The 21,323-nt window shown below is 37.3% G+C and overlaps 1 protein-coding gene across 1 annotated transcript in view; it reads left to right on the top strand.

The window, feature by feature from the left end:
* The window catches only part of LOC145979562 (uncharacterized), a 339,077-nt gene that overhangs the window by 178,998 nt on the left and 138,756 nt on the right, over nucleotides 1–21,323 (top strand). The window contains exons 5-8 of the mRNA XM_083112535.1: nucleotides 7,714–7,776; nucleotides 9,662–9,922; nucleotides 15,158–15,319; nucleotides 20,867–20,996. Coding sequence (XP_082968661.1) covers nucleotides 7,714–7,776; nucleotides 9,662–9,922; nucleotides 15,158–15,319; nucleotides 20,867–20,996 — 616 coding nt within the window. The remainder of the gene's footprint in view (nucleotides 1–7,713; nucleotides 7,777–9,661; nucleotides 9,923–15,157; nucleotides 15,320–20,866; nucleotides 20,997–21,323) is intronic.

Below are 21,323 nucleotides of genomic sequence, written 5' to 3'. Positions count from 1 at the left end.
GAATATTTGAGACGTCAAGTGGGTAATTGTCTCTTAATCTTGAATATTTGAGACGTCAGGTGGGGGATCGCCACTTAATCTAGAATATTTGAGACCTCTAGTGAGGGATCGTCACTTGAATATTTGAGAGAAGTGGGTGATCGCCACTTAATTTTGAATATTCGGGACGTCAAGTGGGGGATCGTCACCTAATCTTGAATATTTTAGACGTCACGTGGAGAACGTCACTTAGTCTTTAATATTTGAGAAGTGAAGTAAGGTATCGTCACTTAATCTTTAATATTTGAGAGGTCAAGCGGGATCGTCACTTGATCTTAAAAATTTGAGACACCAAGAGGGGATCGTCACTTAATCTGAGACGTCAAGTGAGGGATCGTTAGCTAGTCTTTAATATTCGAGACGTCAAGTTAGGAATTGTCACTTAATCTTTATTATTTGAGACGGAAAGTTCGGGATCGTGAATTAATCTTTAATATTTCACGATACGTTGTTAGTTTCCTTTGAGACGTCAAGTAGGCGATCGCCACTTAATCTTGTAATACTTTACCAGATTCGTTAGTTGTTTTATTCGTCGGGGGTGATCGCTTAATTTGAGACGTCATGTGGAGCACGTCCTTTGAATCCATCTTGTAGTTTTAGACATTCCGTGAGTCGGTCGGTTAATTTGGGACGTCAAGTAGGGGATGGACACGTAATCCTGTAATACTTAGCGAGTCATTGGAAGTTTTAGGCACCCCCTGAGATGATCAGCTTTTAAAGACTCCAAGTGGGGGATCGTCACGTAATCTAGAATATTTGTGACCTCTAGTGAGGGATTGTCACTTAATCTTGAATATTTGAGACGTCAAGTGGGTGATCGTGACTTAATCTTGAATATTTGAGACGTCAATGGGGGACCGTCACTTAATATTTAATATTTGAGACGTCAAGTGGGTGATCGTCAATTAATCTTGAACATTTGAGACGCCAATAGGGGATCGTCGCTTAATCTTCAATTTTGAGGCCTCGAGTAAGGGACCGTCAGTTAGTCTTTAATCTTTAAGACTTCAAGTGAGGAATCGTCACTTAATCTGTAATATTTGAGATTCGTTAGTTGTTTTATTTGTCGGGGGTGATCGATTAATTTGAGACGTCATGTGGAGCACATCCTTTGAATCCATCTTGTAGTTTTAGACATTCCGTGAGTCGGTCGGTTAATTTTTGACGTCAAGTAGGGAATCGACACGTAATCTTGTAATACTTAGCGAATCATTGGAAGTTTTAGTCACCTCCTGAGGTGATCAGTTTGTTTAAAACGCCAAGTGTATGATCGTCACTTAATCTTGAATATTTGAAACATCGCGTGGGGATCGTCACTTAATCTTCAATATTTGAAACATCGAGTGAGGAATCGTCACTTAGTCTTTAATATTTGAAACGGGAAGTGGAGGATCGTCATTTAGTCTGGAATATTTGAGACTTCACGTGAGGATTGTCACTTAATCTTGAATATTTGAGAAGTCAAGTGGGGGATCTTCACTTAATCTTGAATGTTTGAGACGTTAAGTGGGGGATCTTCACTTAATCTTGAATATTTGAGATGTCAAGAGGGGATCGTCACTTAATCTTCAATATTTGAAACGTCGAGTGAGGAATCGTCACTTAATCTTTAATATTTGAGACGGTAAGTGGAGGATCGTCATTTAATCTGGAATATTTGAGACCCCAAGTGGGGGATCGTCACTTAATCTTGAATGTTTGAGATATGAAGTATGGGATCTTCACTGAATCTTTAATATTTGACGATTGGTTGTTAGTTGTAATCTTCTCCGTGGGTTAGAGCTTTATTTGAGACATCAAGTAGGCGATCGCCACGTAATCTTGTAATACTTGACCAGATTCGTTAGTTAATTTATTCGTCGGGGTTCATCGCTTAATTTGAGTCGGGCATGTTCTTTGAATCTTGTAGTTCTAGACACTTCGTGAGTCGGTCCCTTAATTTGGGACGTCAAGTAGGGGATCAACAAGTAATCTTGTTATACTTAGCGATTCATTGGTAATTTTAGTAACCTTCTGAGCTGATCTGTTAGTTTAAGACGCCATGTGGAGGATCATAACTTAATCTTGAATATTTGAGACGTCAAGTGGGGGATCGTTACTTAGTCTTTAATGTTTGAGACGTCACCTTTGGATCGTCACTTAATCTTGAATATTTAAGACGTCAAGTGGGGGATCGTCATCTAATCTTGAATATTTGAGACGTCATGTAGGGGATCGTCCCCTGATATTGAATATTTGAGACATCACGTGGGGATCGCCATTTAATCTTGAATATTTTGAAACGTCAAATGGGAGATCGTCACTTAATCTTTAATACTTGATCAGATTCGTTAGTTGTTTTATTCGTCGGGGGTGATATCTTAATTTGAGACGTCTAGTCGGGCATGTCTGTTGAAGCTTGTTGTTTTAGACACTTCATCAGTCTGTCCCTTAATTTGGGAAGTCAAGTAGGAGATCGACACGTAATCTTGTACGAGGGTTGCTATTTATGTATCCGGAATAACAAACAAGAATATAATATGTATCATTGAAAATGGTTTTATTGTTTTTCAAAATATTCTCCATGATGATCGATGACGTTTGAACCAATTCTCATAGCACTTTGTCCATTCCGATTGAGGTATCTCGAAAACATGCATTTTGAACGAATCAATCGCTTCTTCTGGCGTCGAAAATCGTTGACCACGTAGCTTATTCTTCACGTACGGGAACAAAAAGAAATCATTGGGTGCTAAATCAGGGCTATACGGCGGATAACCCATCAATTCAATGTTTTCACCGGGCAAATACTGAGTTGTTTGGACCGATGTGTGACAACTCGCATTGTCATGGTGAAGAATGATCCTGCGTCGCTAGTTCTTTTTTCTGATTTCCCCAAAGACTTCTGGCAAACAAATGGTTGTGTACCATTCAGAATTGACGGTTCTACGATTCTCTAGTGGCACTGTAGCCACATGTCCATTTTCCCAAAAAAAACAGGCTACCATTTGCTTCGAAGTGCTTCTTGCACGAACACCTTTTGTTGGGTTTGGCTCATCTTGGAACACCCACACCGCCGACTGCTGTTTGCTTTCAGGCTCATATGCATAGATCCAAGATTCGTCACCTGTGTAGATGTTATACACGGCTTTTGAAGCACCACAACTGTATTTTGTGAGTATTTGTTTGCACCAATCGACACGAGCCTTTTTTTGAGCGATTGTCAAATTATGCGGGATCCAACGCGAACAAATCTTCTTCACGGCTAAATGTTCATGCAATATCTTATGTATGCTAGTCATACTAATGCCCAGGGATGCCTCAATCTCACGATATGTCACATGACGATCTTGCATTATCAGTTCTTGCACAGCATCAATGTTTTCTGGCATAAGAACCGATTTTGGACGGCCTTCTTTAGATTCGTCCGTGAGCGAACGACGGCCACGATTGAATTCACTAAACCAATGATATACAGTGCTTTTAGATGGTGCTTCATCGCCGAAAGTCGAAGTGAGTTGATCGATGCACTGTTGTTGAGATAATCCACGTCGAAAGTCGTAGAAAATCATTGCTCGAAAATGTTCTCGAGTTAATTCCATTGTTGGCCTCCGATAAAATTTTCAAGTCCCTGTAACAAACAAAAATAGCACCCGTAAGCACAACCTTCTGGGTACATATACCATAGAAATGTCCAACTTTACGATGGATATATTAGAAGTTACCTAGCAACATTAGTGTTGCCAGTTCCGGATACATAAATAGCAACCTATGTAATACTTAGTGATTCATTAAATAAACTCGTGTGTCTGAAAATAAGAACCAATTTTCATCCCTGGCAGGGATGTTTTTATTACCCCATAACAATAGTCAGTATATTAAAAATATTTCCATTAGATTTCAGATGCAAACTTACAGATATTATCAGTGCAATCGATTATGTCACCTGGCTTTGTAAACTGACTTTGTAAAAGTCCTTAAGAGCCAGGGCCTACTTACCGACTGCTAGCAAGTGTTTGATCATTCAACCAGTTATGGGGTGATTTTTGGTAAGCATGACGTTATTGTAGATGCTCCCCAATTTGCTGGGGTGGCCATGGGACCGATACACGAGCCGAAATCTCAATAGAAAAGTTGTTACGCCATTACCCCCCCCCTCTCCAGGAGACTCAAATCTGTGTTCATATCCTAGCTGGAGCCCAAAGCTTGCACCTTAGATCACACGGCCATGGTATGGGACATAAACTGACAATATACACCATTTTATTATCAATAAATACTCAATAATTTGAGTATTTGTTACTGTTAAGCAAGCTATCAACAGAATAGTGCTGTTTTGCCACCAACAAAAGGATACTACGGATGGGATGATCACAGGAAAGGCAGCATTTCAACATGGGACGATCATGTGATATGCTACCAGCACATTTAGTGTTGCCAACCCATTATAAGGAGAAAGTTTCTGAACAAACTCAAAAAAATCAATTATTGTCATGCTGTAATCCCGTCTAGAAGTTCCACGTTTTTACGAACTCTACCAAAAACCTTTATCATCACCTGGTTTCTTCAGGCGCCTGATGACTATTAGGATTATAATTGCAAGTCATATTCCACTCAAATGTCAGATCATTAAAAGTACTTCCTCAAGAACTTTATAATAGATCCATATGTTTATTTTATTGTGGCCAAACTTCTTTCTTCTCTTCACTGGTTTGAGGCACAAGTGGTTCGAATCCCACTTTAAACTGTAGGTCCAGTCCCCATTAGCCTTACTGTGCATAAAGTAGACTTAAAATACCAAATCAATCAATCAATCTTCACTTTAATCTTTATTGTAAACCAGGCTTTATCCTCATATTTGTATCTTGAAAGTAATACACAAATCAAGAACAATATGGGATGACCTGTTAACATTGACCTCCAGATTCCAAAATAGTCTAGAGATTCTATCAACACTATAATTTCCGTCTCTGTACTTGAGACTATAAATTGCCTAATTTTTCTTATTAGTACTTGTTCTTGTAACCATCCACATGTTGAAATATAGAGCCAAGTTGAAGGTTAACTACAATCAGGAACAACTCGTGATTCTGACCCTGCTCTGAAGTCAGCAACCTGACCCACAGTTGATTTGAAAAGGAAAAAAAAATACTTGCTACTATCCACTCTGTGGTATGTTGTTTACTACGAACCTTGCCCTGTGAAGATAACTGAAATTATATAATATTTTACAACAACAAAAATGGCGCATGTCAAATGTACTTGGAACTGAGAGTGAAATTATGTTATTAATCTGAAGAGGAAGAATGTAGCCATTGCACGTCATCATAGTGATAAAGAAAATTTGTAGTGTTAAGTTTTATTGTCGCTTTTTACTGCAGTATTTCTCGATAGAACACAATATTTAGATATATAACTCATGGAGAGTTATGGCCTGATGACTGTTATATTCCAACATTGCCTAAGAATTGTGACAAAGGGAACATTGGCTAAATAAAACACAAGAAAGTAATACCACTGACAAGCCCAAAAAAAATACAAAACGGAACAATATCCCCATCAAAAAATAAAAAACATGCCACTCGCCACACATTGTGTCAACAGTCACGACTGGGTTGTAATAGTAACATTTGCTTGCAGTGGTGATGTTACAACCCAGAAGTGTCCGTGACTGTACAAGATTAGAAATCAGTATGATACTTGTCTTTAGACACAAGATATTATCAACACCATGGCTTTCCTGAAACAGTATGATAGGTTTCAAAAACCCACCAAATTTTGATTTTTTTTTCATTTTTTCATTTTACATAGGCTACACGTGAAGGACATTTTGCTTCAATATCTGAAACTGCAAGTCGCATTTACTCTTATACAGAATCAGTGGCGCTACCACAAGGGGGGCATTGCCCCCCCCCCCCCCCAACCTTAGACGAAAATGAGTTCTGCGGGGGGCAAGGGGTTCAAGCATTGACGGCAAAGTGTATCTGCAGGGGTCAATTACCACCCACAACTTCAAATTTTATGCAAATAAAAACACTATTCGTAAAATTTTCTTGCTCGCTTCGCTCGCAACACCTGCCTGCTTTTCTTGATCTTATCAAGTTCTAGGCACCGGACGATCTAAATGAAAATAAGTAGTAAAATTGATTGATTGATTTGTGGTTTTAAGTCCACTTTACGCACAGAAAGGCTAGTTGGGACTCGACCTACAGTTTAAAGTGGGATCCGAACCACTGTGCCATGTGCCTCCACCGGGTATCGAACCTGGGACCACTTGATCATAAAGCGACGATGTTACCATTACACCATCAGGGAGGCACTAAAGTTGTAAAAGAGAAAATGCATTGGCGTCCCGTGAAATTATTTGCACCCTCTTAAATCAATATTGATTTCAGCCTGGAAAAAAAATTGAATCCAAAAATTTTCTTGCTCGCTTCACTCGCTATGTATCATTGTTCTCTGTAATGCATTGTAAATTCCCAGACAGAGAAATAAGACTTGTCTTAATTGATTTTGTCTTAAATGCATGAAAAATTGTTTTGAGGAAAGGGAGCGTGCACATTTGAGAGTCAATTTATGTATTTTTTGCAGTTGGTTTATTGTGAGATGGATGAATTGGTTGTGTAATGTATATAAATAATATATGTTGTATGTAATATTTATTAAAGAAACTTTGAATACGCTCCATGTTGCATATATGTGAAACATATATATATCGTGCATGAAAGTTACACATGTTAATGTAAAAAGAAGAATTATATTTGGAATGCATTTATCAAGCATTTTCTGTCTTTCAAAAATAGTTTGTGTGCTCGTTTTCCATTATTAACACGTTAATGAAATTGATCGTGTTGAAAAAATAATTCAAATCGTTTGTTCGAACACAAATGCTTTAACATCAACTTCTACCCCCTTTTTGCATAATTGAAGACTAAAATTGGTAAACGCTGTAAGTGCCACAATAATTCAAACACTGTTTTCCACGTTAAACTGTGGAATGTGCCATGTTTTATAATGTGGTAAACGTGAAATGTAGCTGGTAGCCCTCTAAGTAGTTCAAAGGGCGTGTAAAGAGGTCACTAGTGTGAACGTTCTTACGAGCTGATGTGCGGAACGATGCGATTTCCCAATACTTTTGCTTTTGGCACTTACAATGTTTGCTTAGTCCTCAATTTACGAGGGTAATACCGTATTTGATACTACTACTACTAATAATAATAATTATTATAATAATGTTGGTTCCGGGTTCGAATCCCAGCTTGGGCATGGATGTTTGTGAGTGTCCATTCATCAATTTCATCATATCATTTCTCATCCCCATCTTCGCAAATTAGCGAAAAGTGGCACAAAAGCGAAGTAAAATAAAGCAAATTAATAATAATAATAATAATGTTATAATAATAACATTATTATTATTATCATTATTGTTATTAAAATTATTATTATTATTATTATTATTATTATTATTATTATTATTATTATTATTATTATTATTATTATTGGTACGTTTATCCTGGTACTTGCCCCCCCAGACAAGAATTCGTGGTTGCGCCTCTGTGCAGTTATCATACTTCATTTCTTTTTCAACTTCTAATTTTTAAAGGATATCTAGTATACCTTTAATAATAACTTTTACCATTATAGTAATGTCCTGTTATTATTTGAATTAGAACTATAACAATTTTTGTGTTCCAGGGTCTTCCGGGTTTGAATGGACCCCCAGGACCGCCAGGCTACAGAGGGGAACCAGGCTATCCGGTAGGTGAGAGCTTAGAAAAGTATAAAAGTCTTTCACTTTTTAAATATAAGATAACTAGTAATAGTTATTGTGTTAGTTTGTGTTCCTTAAAAATCCCTTAAGAAGATTTCTAAATGGACAAAATTGTTAAGAATATGAAAAATGTGAAAACTCGACCCTTTCTCCCTTAGCAGTGTGTGATGAGGTTCAAATTGGTTTGCTACAAAAAGTAAATGTTTTGTCTTCGATTTGGTATCAATGGTTTGATCAACTGATATTCTATAAGGTTCCTATGAATCTTTTCACATAGTTGTAATCAATGGAAAGTCCAACTATTTATTATTAACCCAATAACATTGTGAATATCGTACACTCACTAGTGTATGCAGGATTTTTTTTTATATAGGGTTGTGGAGGATACGCAATATATTTCGTAATTACCATTTTTAACCTTTCTTTTAAAGTTGTTCAAAGACAAAAATTATAACCGGAGGCTTTTTAAGGGGAGTTTGCATTTACCACTTTGTTTTTTTGCCCCCGAGTTCTTAGTTGCTTTCACTTGAAAACTTTGATATTCTCAAAATGTCGGAGATGGCTGGAGCCCCATCAACTCCCCCCTGCATACACCAGTGCATACAATAGCTTTATAGGATATGATTTTTTCAGGTTCTTCTTCTTTCTGGGAGAATATTCCATCTTGGCTGCAGTCCAGATAGCACGTAAGTTAACTGCAAGTTAAATCGAATGTCCATTTAACTTGCAGTTAACTAACACTTTCAGGTGGCTATATACGGGAGAGTGCTTGATATTCCATGCTACTATCTATTAGAACACTTTCTGCCACATCATACTTTACCACTTATGGCGTTGTATTCAAACAGAATTTATGCACAAATATGTGTGTATCTAGGTTAACAGTGAACTTCATAATATCCAGAATGAACATACAAGGGAGAGTCAGATGAAAAACCTTAATTTGTCTGTCCATTATCTATTAGTTTTCTTCATGTAGGGTTGCATGGACCCACTGCTGATCTATTAATACATATAATTTCAAGTTTGAATGATGAGTGCCTTTATACTTTAAGAACAATAATCTTTGGGATGTTTGTGCAGTGACTTTTGAGCCACTGCAAAGGAGTTTCCACCTATCTGCCTGCAAATTGAGGACATTGTCAAACTTCCTTCTTCGTTTGTGAACTTGCTGGTGCAGTAAACATGAATAGAGATAATGAATTTTAATTTACAGGAGAATTTTGATAAGTTTGAGGCTTCCAGAGGGCATGAAACCACCTCTCTTCACTGGTGCAAGTATGTGGAGAAGGCGCCATCTGTAAATGACAAAAATGGCATTTTGAAGATCATGTGATCTGTGTTGCAGCATTGATTCCTTATATAAATTTGTACTATATACAATCTATCATATATTTTTTGATGGACTTTTAAGGTTTTCATTGACTCTCCCTCGTATATATAAAATAGAATATAATTATTGTAGAAAATTTAGTACATGTTAATTTCAAAATTATAAATGGTTTAAGATAGAAAGTCAGTGTAATAATTATTATAAGTATTCTAATTAACTTGAACTATAGAGCAACCACAAACAAAGAACCTTCAGCCAAAATCCTTCGTGCACCTTCCCCTTCATCTGTTCAACTTGGGGAGTCGCGGGTCTGCGCAGGTTCTTATGCTTGTGGTTGCTATAATGCAAGACATTAAAAGAACTAGTTTGTCATGCAAAATGACAAAGTCCAGCTGAGCCTTTAAATTTATAAACTGATGTATTCATAATTAATTTTTCACAATTATCCAACAATGGAATATTTTCAACAAACATGTCATATTGCATAGCAACATTCAAGTATGGTAATTAATTATTTCACTTCTTTTGCAAAATTTCAGGGCTACATTGGACTTCCAGGAATACAGGGCATCAGGGGAGACCCTGGGGACCTGAAATATGGTCTCCCGGGAATGCCAGGGGACCAGGGTGACCAGGGAGACAAGGGGCCTCCAGGAAAGTTGGTGTACGAGAATACAACATTAGAACTTGAGGAACCACCCATCATCACTCTGGCCAAAGGACCAAAGGGAATTAAGGGACATGCAGGCATTTATGGAGGACGGGGCAGAAAGGGAGAAGTTGGTCCCAAAGGGCCCCTTGTAAGTATGATTAATAATACCATTTATAATCAAATCATGAGAGTTAATTTGAAACTTTCAGTTTTGGTATTTCAAATTGTGAATAGCTGCAGAAGTAAATAATGCTATCAGAATTAGTTTCCTTTTAGAGGAGGGTGAAGGGTTTGAAAAGAGAAATGCTGCATTGCATAATCACTTTTTGGAGATTCAAAATAATATAATACAGTTATTTTTAGTGGTTTTTATTTTACATCAAAGAAAGTAACATGCTACAAGTTACTTTGCTTGTCTTCCAAAAATAATGTGTTAGTATTAATGTAATTTTTCTCGAGATTATTGTGTTAAGGCGAGGAGATACAGTTACGCACCATGTGTGCATCTATTTGCATATCGTCGGAATGGGCACTGCCACTGAAGAAAAACGTTCGGGTACAAGAGAGTATGAATTTCTCGGCATGTGACAGGTCGAAGCGTGTTTCAAAGTTGATTATTAAGCTAGATACGACCTGTAAAAAATATGACGAATAAGAATTTTCGGAATTCCATGTATTCCATGTATGGTATGTATTACGTATCTTCCATGTATTCCTTATGGGGAATCAACTTCAACATCAAGTTACAGCTAATCAAATGGGAGTTTTGACTTTTCTGCTGGGTAATCACTTCTTCAAACTGCCCTCTTCCCGTTGATATCATTTTCTATTCCATCGGAAGTTTGATATTCCCAAGATAACAAATCAAAAAATACTCCCATATGCCCAATGCATTTCTCCTTGCCTCCTGGCAGTATTGCCAAACCTGGTGCACATAAAAGAGCTAAATTTTACCTTAAATAGAGTTAAAACTGACTTTCAAGGAACTAGATTTACGAAGTGCTTCCCAGAGTAATGTTAGTTGTCAAAGAGGTGGGGGCTGCTATTACCGTTAACTCTAAATTGATGACAATTTATTCTTAGTTTTCACCATCTAGATATATCCGGCGGCATCACCCATCTCATGGTCATACAAAATCGAAAATAAAGGATTCCCAAATAACAATATTATGCCAATTTCACATCAACACTGTGCTATAAAAAAGTAACTGGGGATATAAGAGGGTATGGGGCAACATAAAATGTATAATCATGGCAAAAGTTGGTCTATGTGGGCCGGAACTAGTGATGGCATCATAGTGAGGCACGGGGGCAGGCACCCCAGTTCACAGGCAAACGAGTGCACGAAAGAGCCAGATCTGGCTTCAAGAGAGCTAAGTTGGCAACACTGACTCGGAGGGAAAAGCCAGGCGGAGAATGTCTCGCATGCCCTTAACTTTCTCACACAAAATAGACAGATAAGAAATTTCAGCAAAACCATGTGTACCTACTCTGACTGTACCCCATACACTGACACACACACACATGTGTACGTACGTTCATATCTTCATCATCATCAGTGGTAGTTGTTTCCCAGAAAAATAAATCTGCCTTTCTTCATTTGCAAGAAATCAGACTTTGTTCTAGTGGAAAAATTGTCCATAATTAAATTCTGAATTTAATATAAGATAAGGAAACAGATAGAAATTATTGTTCTGTTAATATTAGTATTACAATTGCTGGTAATAAGATACTAATGGGTCATTCCATGTCAAATGGCCTAGGGATCCCGGCTCTAGTTTCTTCAATTTTTCAGAAACTTCTAAAGTTTGTGCATTCGTATTCCACATGGAGACCTGCAAAGTTTCAGATTTATAAGTAGTTATAAGTAGGCTGCTTCTGTGAAAGTCACTGTTTCAAATATGAATCTCGTGATGAATTCACCCTAAACTTTAGCAAGCTGTAACTACTGAATATTTTGCTTTGAGAGAATGGTGTTTCTCCAGTTTATTTGCCATGTGCATGTCGTAAAGTTGTTTACATGGTGTCCTGCCTGCTGAAATATTTATTGAGTTGTCCAACCTTCAACCCCCCCTCCCCCCCAAAAAAATAATCATAAATTTGAACATATTTTCAGTAGCCTATATCTCAAAATTGACACTTGTAATTTGATCATTGTTAGTGTCACTGGAGAGAGCACATACAAATTGTTTAGATACCTTGTGTTCCATTTTGGTGCTTAGATGCCATATTGGATTCAAAATGGCAGAATTCATATTTTTATATCCCTTGTTTCTTGACTATTTATCAACCGACTTTTCTTTTTCAGATACAAATTCTCTAAATAAGATCTTCAATTGTTGTTGTTATTATTTTTTCACTAGAATCAACAATACTTCTAAAAATTTCAAAAATAAAAAGTATGTAGAAAATTTATAGTGATATGACCAATTTATGCTTTATGGGAGAAATTCACCTGTAATGCAAGACTATCTCGTTTCTTAGATCAGGTAAATCATATTTGTCCATCTTTACGCTGGGGGAAGCCCATTTACGGTGCAGGGTGCCCAGAAAGTAGCATGTGCTGATTCCGGATCTCAGCCATTTGATGGTACCAAAATCAGCTGCTTACGGTTTTTAACCAAGGGTTATCTTAACCAACTTATTTTGGTACAAGCAAAACGAAAATGTGGGATTAGGACACATACTCTATGCCACGGTCGTTCAAACTACAGACCGAAGAACCATAATGTAAAAAGCAACAGTGGGCCCGATGTGGCCCTTCAAGCTGTAGTTTTGGCAACTCTGGCATACAAAATACGTCTCAATTCAACATTGTAGTTTGTGCCGTCATATCCCTTGGTTAAGAACTGTAAGCAGCTGATTTTGGCATGGATACCATCAAAATGTGCTACTTTCTGGGCACCCTGCACCATAAACGACTTCTCCCCAGTGTAAAGATGGACAAATATGATTTACCTGACCTAAGAAACTACATAATCTTGCATTACACGTGAATTTCTCCCATAAAGCATAAATTGGTTATATTCTATAACATAATTTTTATTTTTCAAATTTCTAACAGTATTGTTGATTCTGGTGAAAAAATGGTAAGAACAACAATTGAAGATCTTATTTAGAGAATTCATATTAAAAAGAGAAAATTGAAATCGTTGATAAATAGCTTAACGACATGCCAATGGCCCATAAACTAAAGAAACGCCAGGCTCTCCAACCAAAATATTCAGTAATTACAGCTTGTTACAGTTTCGAGTAAATTCATTGTGGCATTCGTGTTTGCCACAGCATTGAAAAATAACCTTCAAAGAAGCAGGTCTGGTGCCCCAAACAAACTTCTTATGAATCTGAAACTTTTCAGGTCTCCATGTGTTATAAATATGCACAAACTGTAGAAGTTTCGTGAAAATTGAAGAGGGTCAAGTAGGGACCACATCTGAATTTATGCCACTTGACTTGGAATGACCCTAATGTAATTATAGAAAAATATGACATTGCCAACAAGTAATGTGTTAGTCCCCAACACTGAAGTCATATTACAAATTCATAGTGTTTTTTTACCTTCATGTAGACGGTACTTGAAATAAATTAAGTTTATTGGCACTTTGCTTATCGAACTTATAGTATTTGAAGCAATTTGTGAAAATAGACTTCTTCTTGATTTTTAAATTACTATTGAAGGGTTTGGGAGTAAAACATAGTGACATTTATGTTATTTTTGAGTTACAAAGTAAAATGTGCCATCCTTCAATTTTCGAATGAAATTGTCATGTCATACACTTTGCATTGGACTCGGTGAAGCTTTGAAATGGGTAAACACAACACAAAGACAATTGATGTACAGTATAGCTTCTAATAACCTTTTTTCTTAATGAACTCAGAAATAACCAAAATTTCACTTACCATGTTTTACACCCAAACCCTTCTATTACACTGGGGAACAAAAAAAAGATTTTATTTTGTGGCATAAAGTTTAATAACAGTTTCAGCACACAAAACAGCTGCGATTGCCAATTGTATGATTGGTTCAGTTGAGTTGACTTTAGTTATAAAAATAAACACACCATGGAAAATGTAGGAGGTAAAATTACTCTATGCTTTTCTCGGTGATATCAAAATTTGATAATGGGCTGAAATTCCCATTAAGAAACTTATTTATTTATTTGTAAATTGTTGCTAGGCAACTTATGAAGCATTGCTAGGCAATATATCGGACACTCAACAAAGCTTAAGGAAGAATACCAAAACATAAAAATGGTTTTAGAAAAAAAATGAATATGCTGAACATAAGTGGCTCGTGTGTGTGGATTTCAAGATGGTGAAATTTTTACTAGGACAGCAAAGTGGGTACACAAAATATCCCTGTTTCCTATGTTTGTGGAATAGTAGTGCTAGAGAAAAGCATTGGACGATAAAAGTTTGACCCCCAAGGGAAAATATTAGTGGGAAAAGCTAATATCATTCATGAACCGCTGATAGATAGGGAGAAAATCATCCTTCCGCCACTGCATATTAAAGTTGGGTTGATAAAACAGTTTGACAAGGCCATAGATACAAGTGGTGATTGTTTCAAATATATATGCCACACTTTTCCAGGACTAAGTATTGAAAAATTGAAGGCAGGAATCTTTGACGGACCACCACAAATTCATACACTTAAAAATGATACTAATTTTACAACTTACATGTCTTACATCGAATCTGAGGCCTGGCTAAGCTTTGTGTCCGTCGTCAAAAACTTTTTGGAAATCACAGAGCAGAAAACTACCGCGATATAGTTGGAAATATGTTGAAAAAATTTGAGAAATTGGGAGCTAATATGAGTGTGAAGAAACATTTTCTACATAGCCACATTGACAGATTCCTTGAGAACCTTGGTGATTTTAGTGAAGAACAGGGAGAAAGGTTCCATCAGGGTATAAGGATAATGGAAGAAAGGTACCAGGGACGGAGGGATCGCCACATGATGGCCGACTACTGTTGGAGCTTACAGAGGGATTGTCCTAAAATCAATACAGCAGGAAATCGTATAGAAAACGTCTCACATAGTTTGTTACTTCATTGTGTACATATTTTTTTAATTATTATAATCTTAGGCCTATATAAATTTATTTTTATAATAATGATTGTAATCACAAAAAGAAATATTAAATTGTTGTTGGAAGTTCATTTATATGTATGTCTTATGTTTCCGCCATTTTGGTTTAGTTGCATTTATTTCATAAATTAGAGCCAATTCAGGAAATATATTATTATATCATTATTCAGAAGCATGAAATTGACCTAAATTAGCTCTGAAACACTGTGCCGCAATTTCACTGTTCCCCAGTGTTATTCATTAATTTGGAAAGATTACTTAGATCCATTACTTTTTTTTCTTTTGCAGGGTCAGTCTGGTTTATTTGGCATCAAAGGTTTGAAAGGGGAGAGAGGTCCAGATGGGCAGAGAGGAAAACAAGGAAGGGATGGGCCTCCTGGTCCCTTTGGTGCCAAAGGGTTTAAAGGTGCTCCAGGATATTCCGGAAGGGCAGGTCCAAATGGAATTAAGGTAGGCTTTATGGCAGTTACAGAGAAAATATATTTACTAGCTTTTATAATGGATAAGGGGAAATAGATATTTTTTAGCTTTTACCCACACAGCACATACATATCCAGGAGCCGTCTAATGGATGTCCTCTGGATATCCATGCTGAAATTCTAGATATCCATGGGATGTCCCAGAATGTCCAGTAGACATCCATAGGATGTCCCCTGGATATCCATATGTCCGTCCAGGGGATGTTCATAGGATATCCAGGAAGGACGTGTTTTGGACATTCTCTGGATCATTTTTGGATGTGTTTTGGACATTCTGGATATGTTTCGGATATTCTGTGGATCATTTTTGAACATGTTTTGGACACCCTATGGATAATTTTTGGACATTATATGGATGAGTTTTGGACATGTTTCGGACATGAGTTCAAGTGATTTTCTGGATGTTTTTATTTCATTGTGGATAAGGATATATTCTGGACTAAAATTGCACCTAATCTGGACATTATGCTGATGTTTCTCGCACATACTTTGGATACAAAAAGAACATTCCTAGACTAGATTTACACAAATCGAAGACCTTGAGTACACATATGCTTATAACAATCACTCCACTCTCTCTCTCCTCCTCTATCTCTCACTCACTCACACACGCACACACACTTACGCACACAAATTCATACACACACATATCTACACATCCGAAAAGTACTTTGTATTCACATGCATGAGCATAGTAAGCAGTGCTTATTCTTGACTACCACGCAAGGCAACGTCCTCATGCAAACTGCCGTTGTGTTCAAAACAAGACACAAAGAAAGCCTCGTGGCAACTTTCACCTGCTTGGCGCTCATTCGTGGCTCGCTGAAAAGACAATTAGCCTACGGGCAATGCAATTCCTGTGGGAAATGTTTTTAATTTATGATTTATTACTGCATAACAGAGTTTGAGTGCTAACATAATTGAGACTAGACTGAATCTTTACATGGATATCAATACATATATGTAAAATTAGTGATAACACGTGTACATAATACCATTATTTTTTTTTCATTTTTGCTTTTTGCTTTTTGCAATATGGAATGAGAGCCATGGTGGTCTAGTTGGTAGGGTGTCGGGACTGCCACGCGGGAGACCCAGGTTCCATTTCTCGGGTGGGTGTTCTAAGGTTGGACTCTTACCGGCCTTGTCCCTGCACAAAGAAGCTCTGGGGCTCACCCAGCCTCAAATAAATGGGTACCTTGGGGCAACCTTGGAGGGTAAATGCAACCAAAATGGCCAAGATCGAGAATATGTGGTGGGATCCCATCCCTTAAGTGTGCCTTCATGGCATGGTGATGTCCGCAGGGGGAACTTTACCTTTTACACCTAATATGTAATGTTTATTTGCGACAGAGTCTATATGTAGATTATTTTCCTTAGCTTTGTTATGTGGTAAGACTTTTTATATTTATTTTTTTACATTATTTAATTATTTATGATGAAACAAATTTGCGGTTGCATCCAGGGGTGGCCACAGGAATTTTTAGGGGGGACAAAATTTTATACCAATTCTATATATATCTTCACACAAAAAGGGGGGAATCCTATCGTTTGATTGACTTGTTATTGATTTTTAGTTTTGATTATTATGTATATAGTTTTTCTACTTACCTGTGGGTGAACATGGCAATAGGGTTGAAATAAAACACCATTTCTTATGCTTTTGGAATCGGTTTGGATGGAGGGGGGGCATGGTATTCGCATTAATACAAGGTTAGTTGAGCAGACAAACTGTCCAGAATAAGGTTGACACTAACAATGGCAGTGAGCCTAAAGTATCTAAAGTAAACATATATTGCTTAAATATGTTTGTATTATACAGTGACGCAACCACAGGGGGTGGGGGGATCATTGTCTCCCCCCCCCACAACCTTCGAGGGAAGTCAATTCTAGGGGTTTTTCTTGTATGTACGCATTGCTTGCATTATAGAATTATTTTCTTGTAGTTTACGGTTATTACAAGCATAAGAAAACAGTTTTTCTTTGTGACGTTTCAGGAGAACACGCTCCTTTCATCAGACATTTATTTTCATTTTGACTAAAGATACAGTTGTAACAATGGTTAGTAATTTTTAAACAAAAAGAATCCGTTATATAATGGATGTTGTCAATGTTACATTGTTGTAATATAGCAACTTAACTGTGAAAAAAGCAGTCTGTTTTATTTTTATTTGAGATTTTTTAAATTATGAATCCCAAATATCATCAGGTAATTCAAATTCATCATTGTTTTCACAAAGTCTCTTGATGTTTTCTGTTACATTAAATTTCAAAGATGGTGGCTTACTCCATTTGTAAAAAAGAAAACTCCATACTGGATCTACGTTACCATTTTCATTATTTAATTTATTCCAGTGTTCTTCTGCAATGAACGAAGCTTCCCAGACATTCAACTCTGTGTTTCCCGTTAATCTTTTTAAAACTCTTCTCTTTTTAATCAAATGTTTCTCTTCGATGATATGAGTTGACAAACCTGTTCTTGGGTTTAGATTTATAATGTCCAAATCGTGTTCGTGCCATCTTATTGCCATTTTCCTTGCTGTTTGTCCCACATAATCCTTTGAACATGAACAACTTATATTATATATTCCTGTGGTTTCCACATCTGGTAGAGAGTTTCTCATTTTGAATTCATTAAATGTACATTCCAAACTTCTTGGTGATTTAAAAACAATTTTGAAATCAAAACTTCTAAAAAATTTTGCAATTTTATGTGAGAATCCCTTGTGGAATGGAATGCACACAAATTTCTTTTCAACAGATTTTTCATCTTTGTCTGTATTTCTCTTTTCCTTTAGTTTTCTTGCTACTTGTTTTTTGATTTGGTTTATTCTGTTAGTGTGAAAGCCATTTTCTTTTGCTATATTAAAAAGCCTTTCTTCTTCATTTTTGATATCCTCATTATTAGAACATAGTCTTTGTGCTCTCAGGAAAAAAATTAAAAATATGTTATCCATTGTTATACGCGAATGTTCTGAATTGGCATGGATGTATTTTTCACCCGCTAATTTTTTTCTATGGACTGATGTTTGAATTGTTGAGTCAGTAGTCTTAATTTGCAGATCAAGGAAAGAAATTACATTGTTATTCATGGGTTCGCAAGTGAATTTTATGCGACGATGTGATTCATTTAACGATTTAAATACGTCCATGATGGTGTTATCATTTTTAGCAATAATTAGCACATCATCTACATATCTGATGTAGAGTTTGATATCCGCACCTATCGCATTAACAATTCCTTCATTACATAGAATCTCCAATTGTTAATGCGATAGGTGGAAGGCAAATGTTCTACCTTTTTGGGGGAGTGCATCATGGGCCTTGGGTGGGATGGGCACCCCTGGTTGCATATATATATAGATTATTTTTTTTGGATGCACTTCCCTTCTACGTCGCTGCAGGGAAGGGGTTAAATAGCAATCCATTGATCAGTTACATTTCAAAGTAATGCAACCGTAAATTTGATCATATGAAAATTCTAATCAATAATTACACCACATTTCCTGAAACCCCATTCATTGAGATAATCTATGTGCTTTTCCTGTCAGTTTACTATACACAGGAAGTTCAAGAAATCAATATTGGATTGTATTAGGTTTTTTTGTTTTTCAAAATGCCAATTTCTGATAAGAAAAAGAGATAAGATATTTTAACAGGGTCATAATTCGATGTTTTATGGCCAGTACCTTGTTAATCTGTGATTTGTGACACACAGGAATCATACATAGTAGTCAGTGATTCTGGGAATATAGATTTTATAGGTACTGTGAAAAAGTTCATTTTAGTGCCATTTCATTTTGGTTGGAACAGTCAAGAATTTTGTCCTCAGATGCAGGCAACATGTTGTCATTAAATCCTCCCCATGGGAAATTATAAATTGCAATTTTGTTCTGAAATGATGCTTCTGAAAATTAAAGTTCTGGAAAGAAAAACCTCAAACGGCTTCATTGAGTAGTGAGGTATGACAAATTATTTCTAAAACTATCTCTGTGGATGTGGTATGTTAAGTCCGGAAATCCAGCCACTGTGAGTAGGGTCGTGTTTCAGGGCTGATTCACTGTCAGTGTCTATCATGGGGCCTGAACCAAGCATTTACACAGTCCACTAAGGACGTTCTCTGCCAGGCTGAAATCACCAATCGTTTCCTCCTGTACCAAAATGGTCATTGGACTTTATTTCACAAATTTGCAAATTTTGCTTTTTTTTTTTTTTTGTGTAAAAAATAGAACAGCCATAACACTTATGTGCACTCGACTCTCCATGCCTTGTCGGTCATGGCTTATGCACATCATATGTAGCTATACTCGTGACCGACGGCATGCTAGGAACAACAAAGTCAAACCACATGCTTAGGTCATAATGACAAACATTGCATGATTGGTGTGGGCGAGTTTCGGACATTATGACAGACATAGCAGAGAACGTGTTAAAAGTGGTATACAACCAAGACAACTACATATGAGAGATGATAGGAGAAAGTAATACAAAGCCTGTAAATTCCAGTAGGTATTTATTAGACAAATACAAAGGGACTCACATGAAAGGATACTTCATACGCTACTTCTCAACATAGTCTCCTCCCTGGTTCAAGCATTTATCCCAGCACTTCACAAGGTTCACAATGCCTGTCTCATGGAACTTGGGGTTCTGTAGTTGGAGCCAAGCCCTTACTTCATGCTGGATATCATCCAAACTGATATCGGTCCTCCCCGATGGTGCAGTGGTAGCGTCGCTGCCTTGTAATCAAGGAGCCCCAGGTTCGATGCCCGGTGGAGGCACAAGTGGTTCGGATCCCACTTTAAACTGTAGGTCCAGTCCTGATTAGCCTTACTGTGCATAAAGTGGACTTGAAACACCAACTCAACAATCCCAACCCAAGCTGGTATCCTCTGAAATGCTTCTTCTAAGAAGCAGAGAGATATTCGTAGGCACAGCAATGGCACCAATTTCACTCGGGTGATGTTGTCAAGCACGAAGTAAGAGCTTGGATCCGACAACAGGGTCCCGAGTTCTATGAGACAGGCATCATGAACTTCGAGAAGTGCTGGGAATGTGTTGAGAAGAAGTGCATGGAGTATCCATTCATGTGAGTCGGTTTGTATTCATCTAAGAAATACGTACTGGAATTTACAGGCTTGGTATTCTTTTCTTTCCCGATCATCTCTCATACTATGCACATTCAGATGTGAGTGACTCTTGTTGGCGACTTTTTTTCTACCATTACCACCACAAGCTGGCTGCTGTTTGCTAACTCGGCACTTTATTGCCAGCTTGTGACATAAATATCTCATACAGTTTACATGTCTACAAGTGATTAAAATTAAGCTTGTGCAACTTTTGAGTCACTCTGCATCTTCTAAAAATTATTTTAATAATTTAATTAAAGGTAAAAATCTATTTGTATAACTTGGTTCATGTTAAAGTGAAAGGAAAAGGTGTAGTTTGTATGTAGAGTATTACTCCTTCTGCCTTAAGATAACAAACCTGTGTTTTTTATGTCCAATGCCTTTTGCAGGGCTCAGGGGGTGAACCGGGACGTCAAGGGTCTCCTGGTTTACAAGGGCCGGAAGGTGACACTGGCATTTATGATCCCAACCTGGATGAAGCAGGGTTGCATGGACCCATTGGGCCCCAAGGACCGATAGGTAAGGGAAAATAAAATGGAAGAGGTCAGTGCTTTCCAATAAAATATAAAACTGTAAAAAATGTTAAAAAGAAATGAGTTTTAACTTCAAAAGGTTCTGCAAACCACCTTCTTCTGCTCATGCTACAGTGCGTACATTTTAAAACAGGCCCCGAGCACACCCCACCTGCTTCATTGGCTCCATGTTGAACCATAGAAGCATCCCACCACCCATCCCCAAACTTCACCAAGACCCCTCCTCCCCACCACCACCTCAGCTTCAAATTTCCACTTCAACACTGTCCATCACTATTCTGGGATTCCATTTCAACCATATTTGCTGCCTAAG

The sequence above is a fragment of the Lepisma saccharinum genome, chromosome 26 (assembly GCF_977018435.1).
Source record: "Lepisma saccharinum chromosome 26, izLepSacc3.1, whole genome shotgun sequence".
NCBI classification, from domain to species: domain Eukaryota; kingdom Metazoa; phylum Arthropoda; class Insecta; order Zygentoma; family Lepismatidae; genus Lepisma; species Lepisma saccharinum.
The sequence above is the reverse complement of the archived record's forward strand: the minus strand, read 5'-3'. Positions and strand labels throughout refer to the sequence as shown.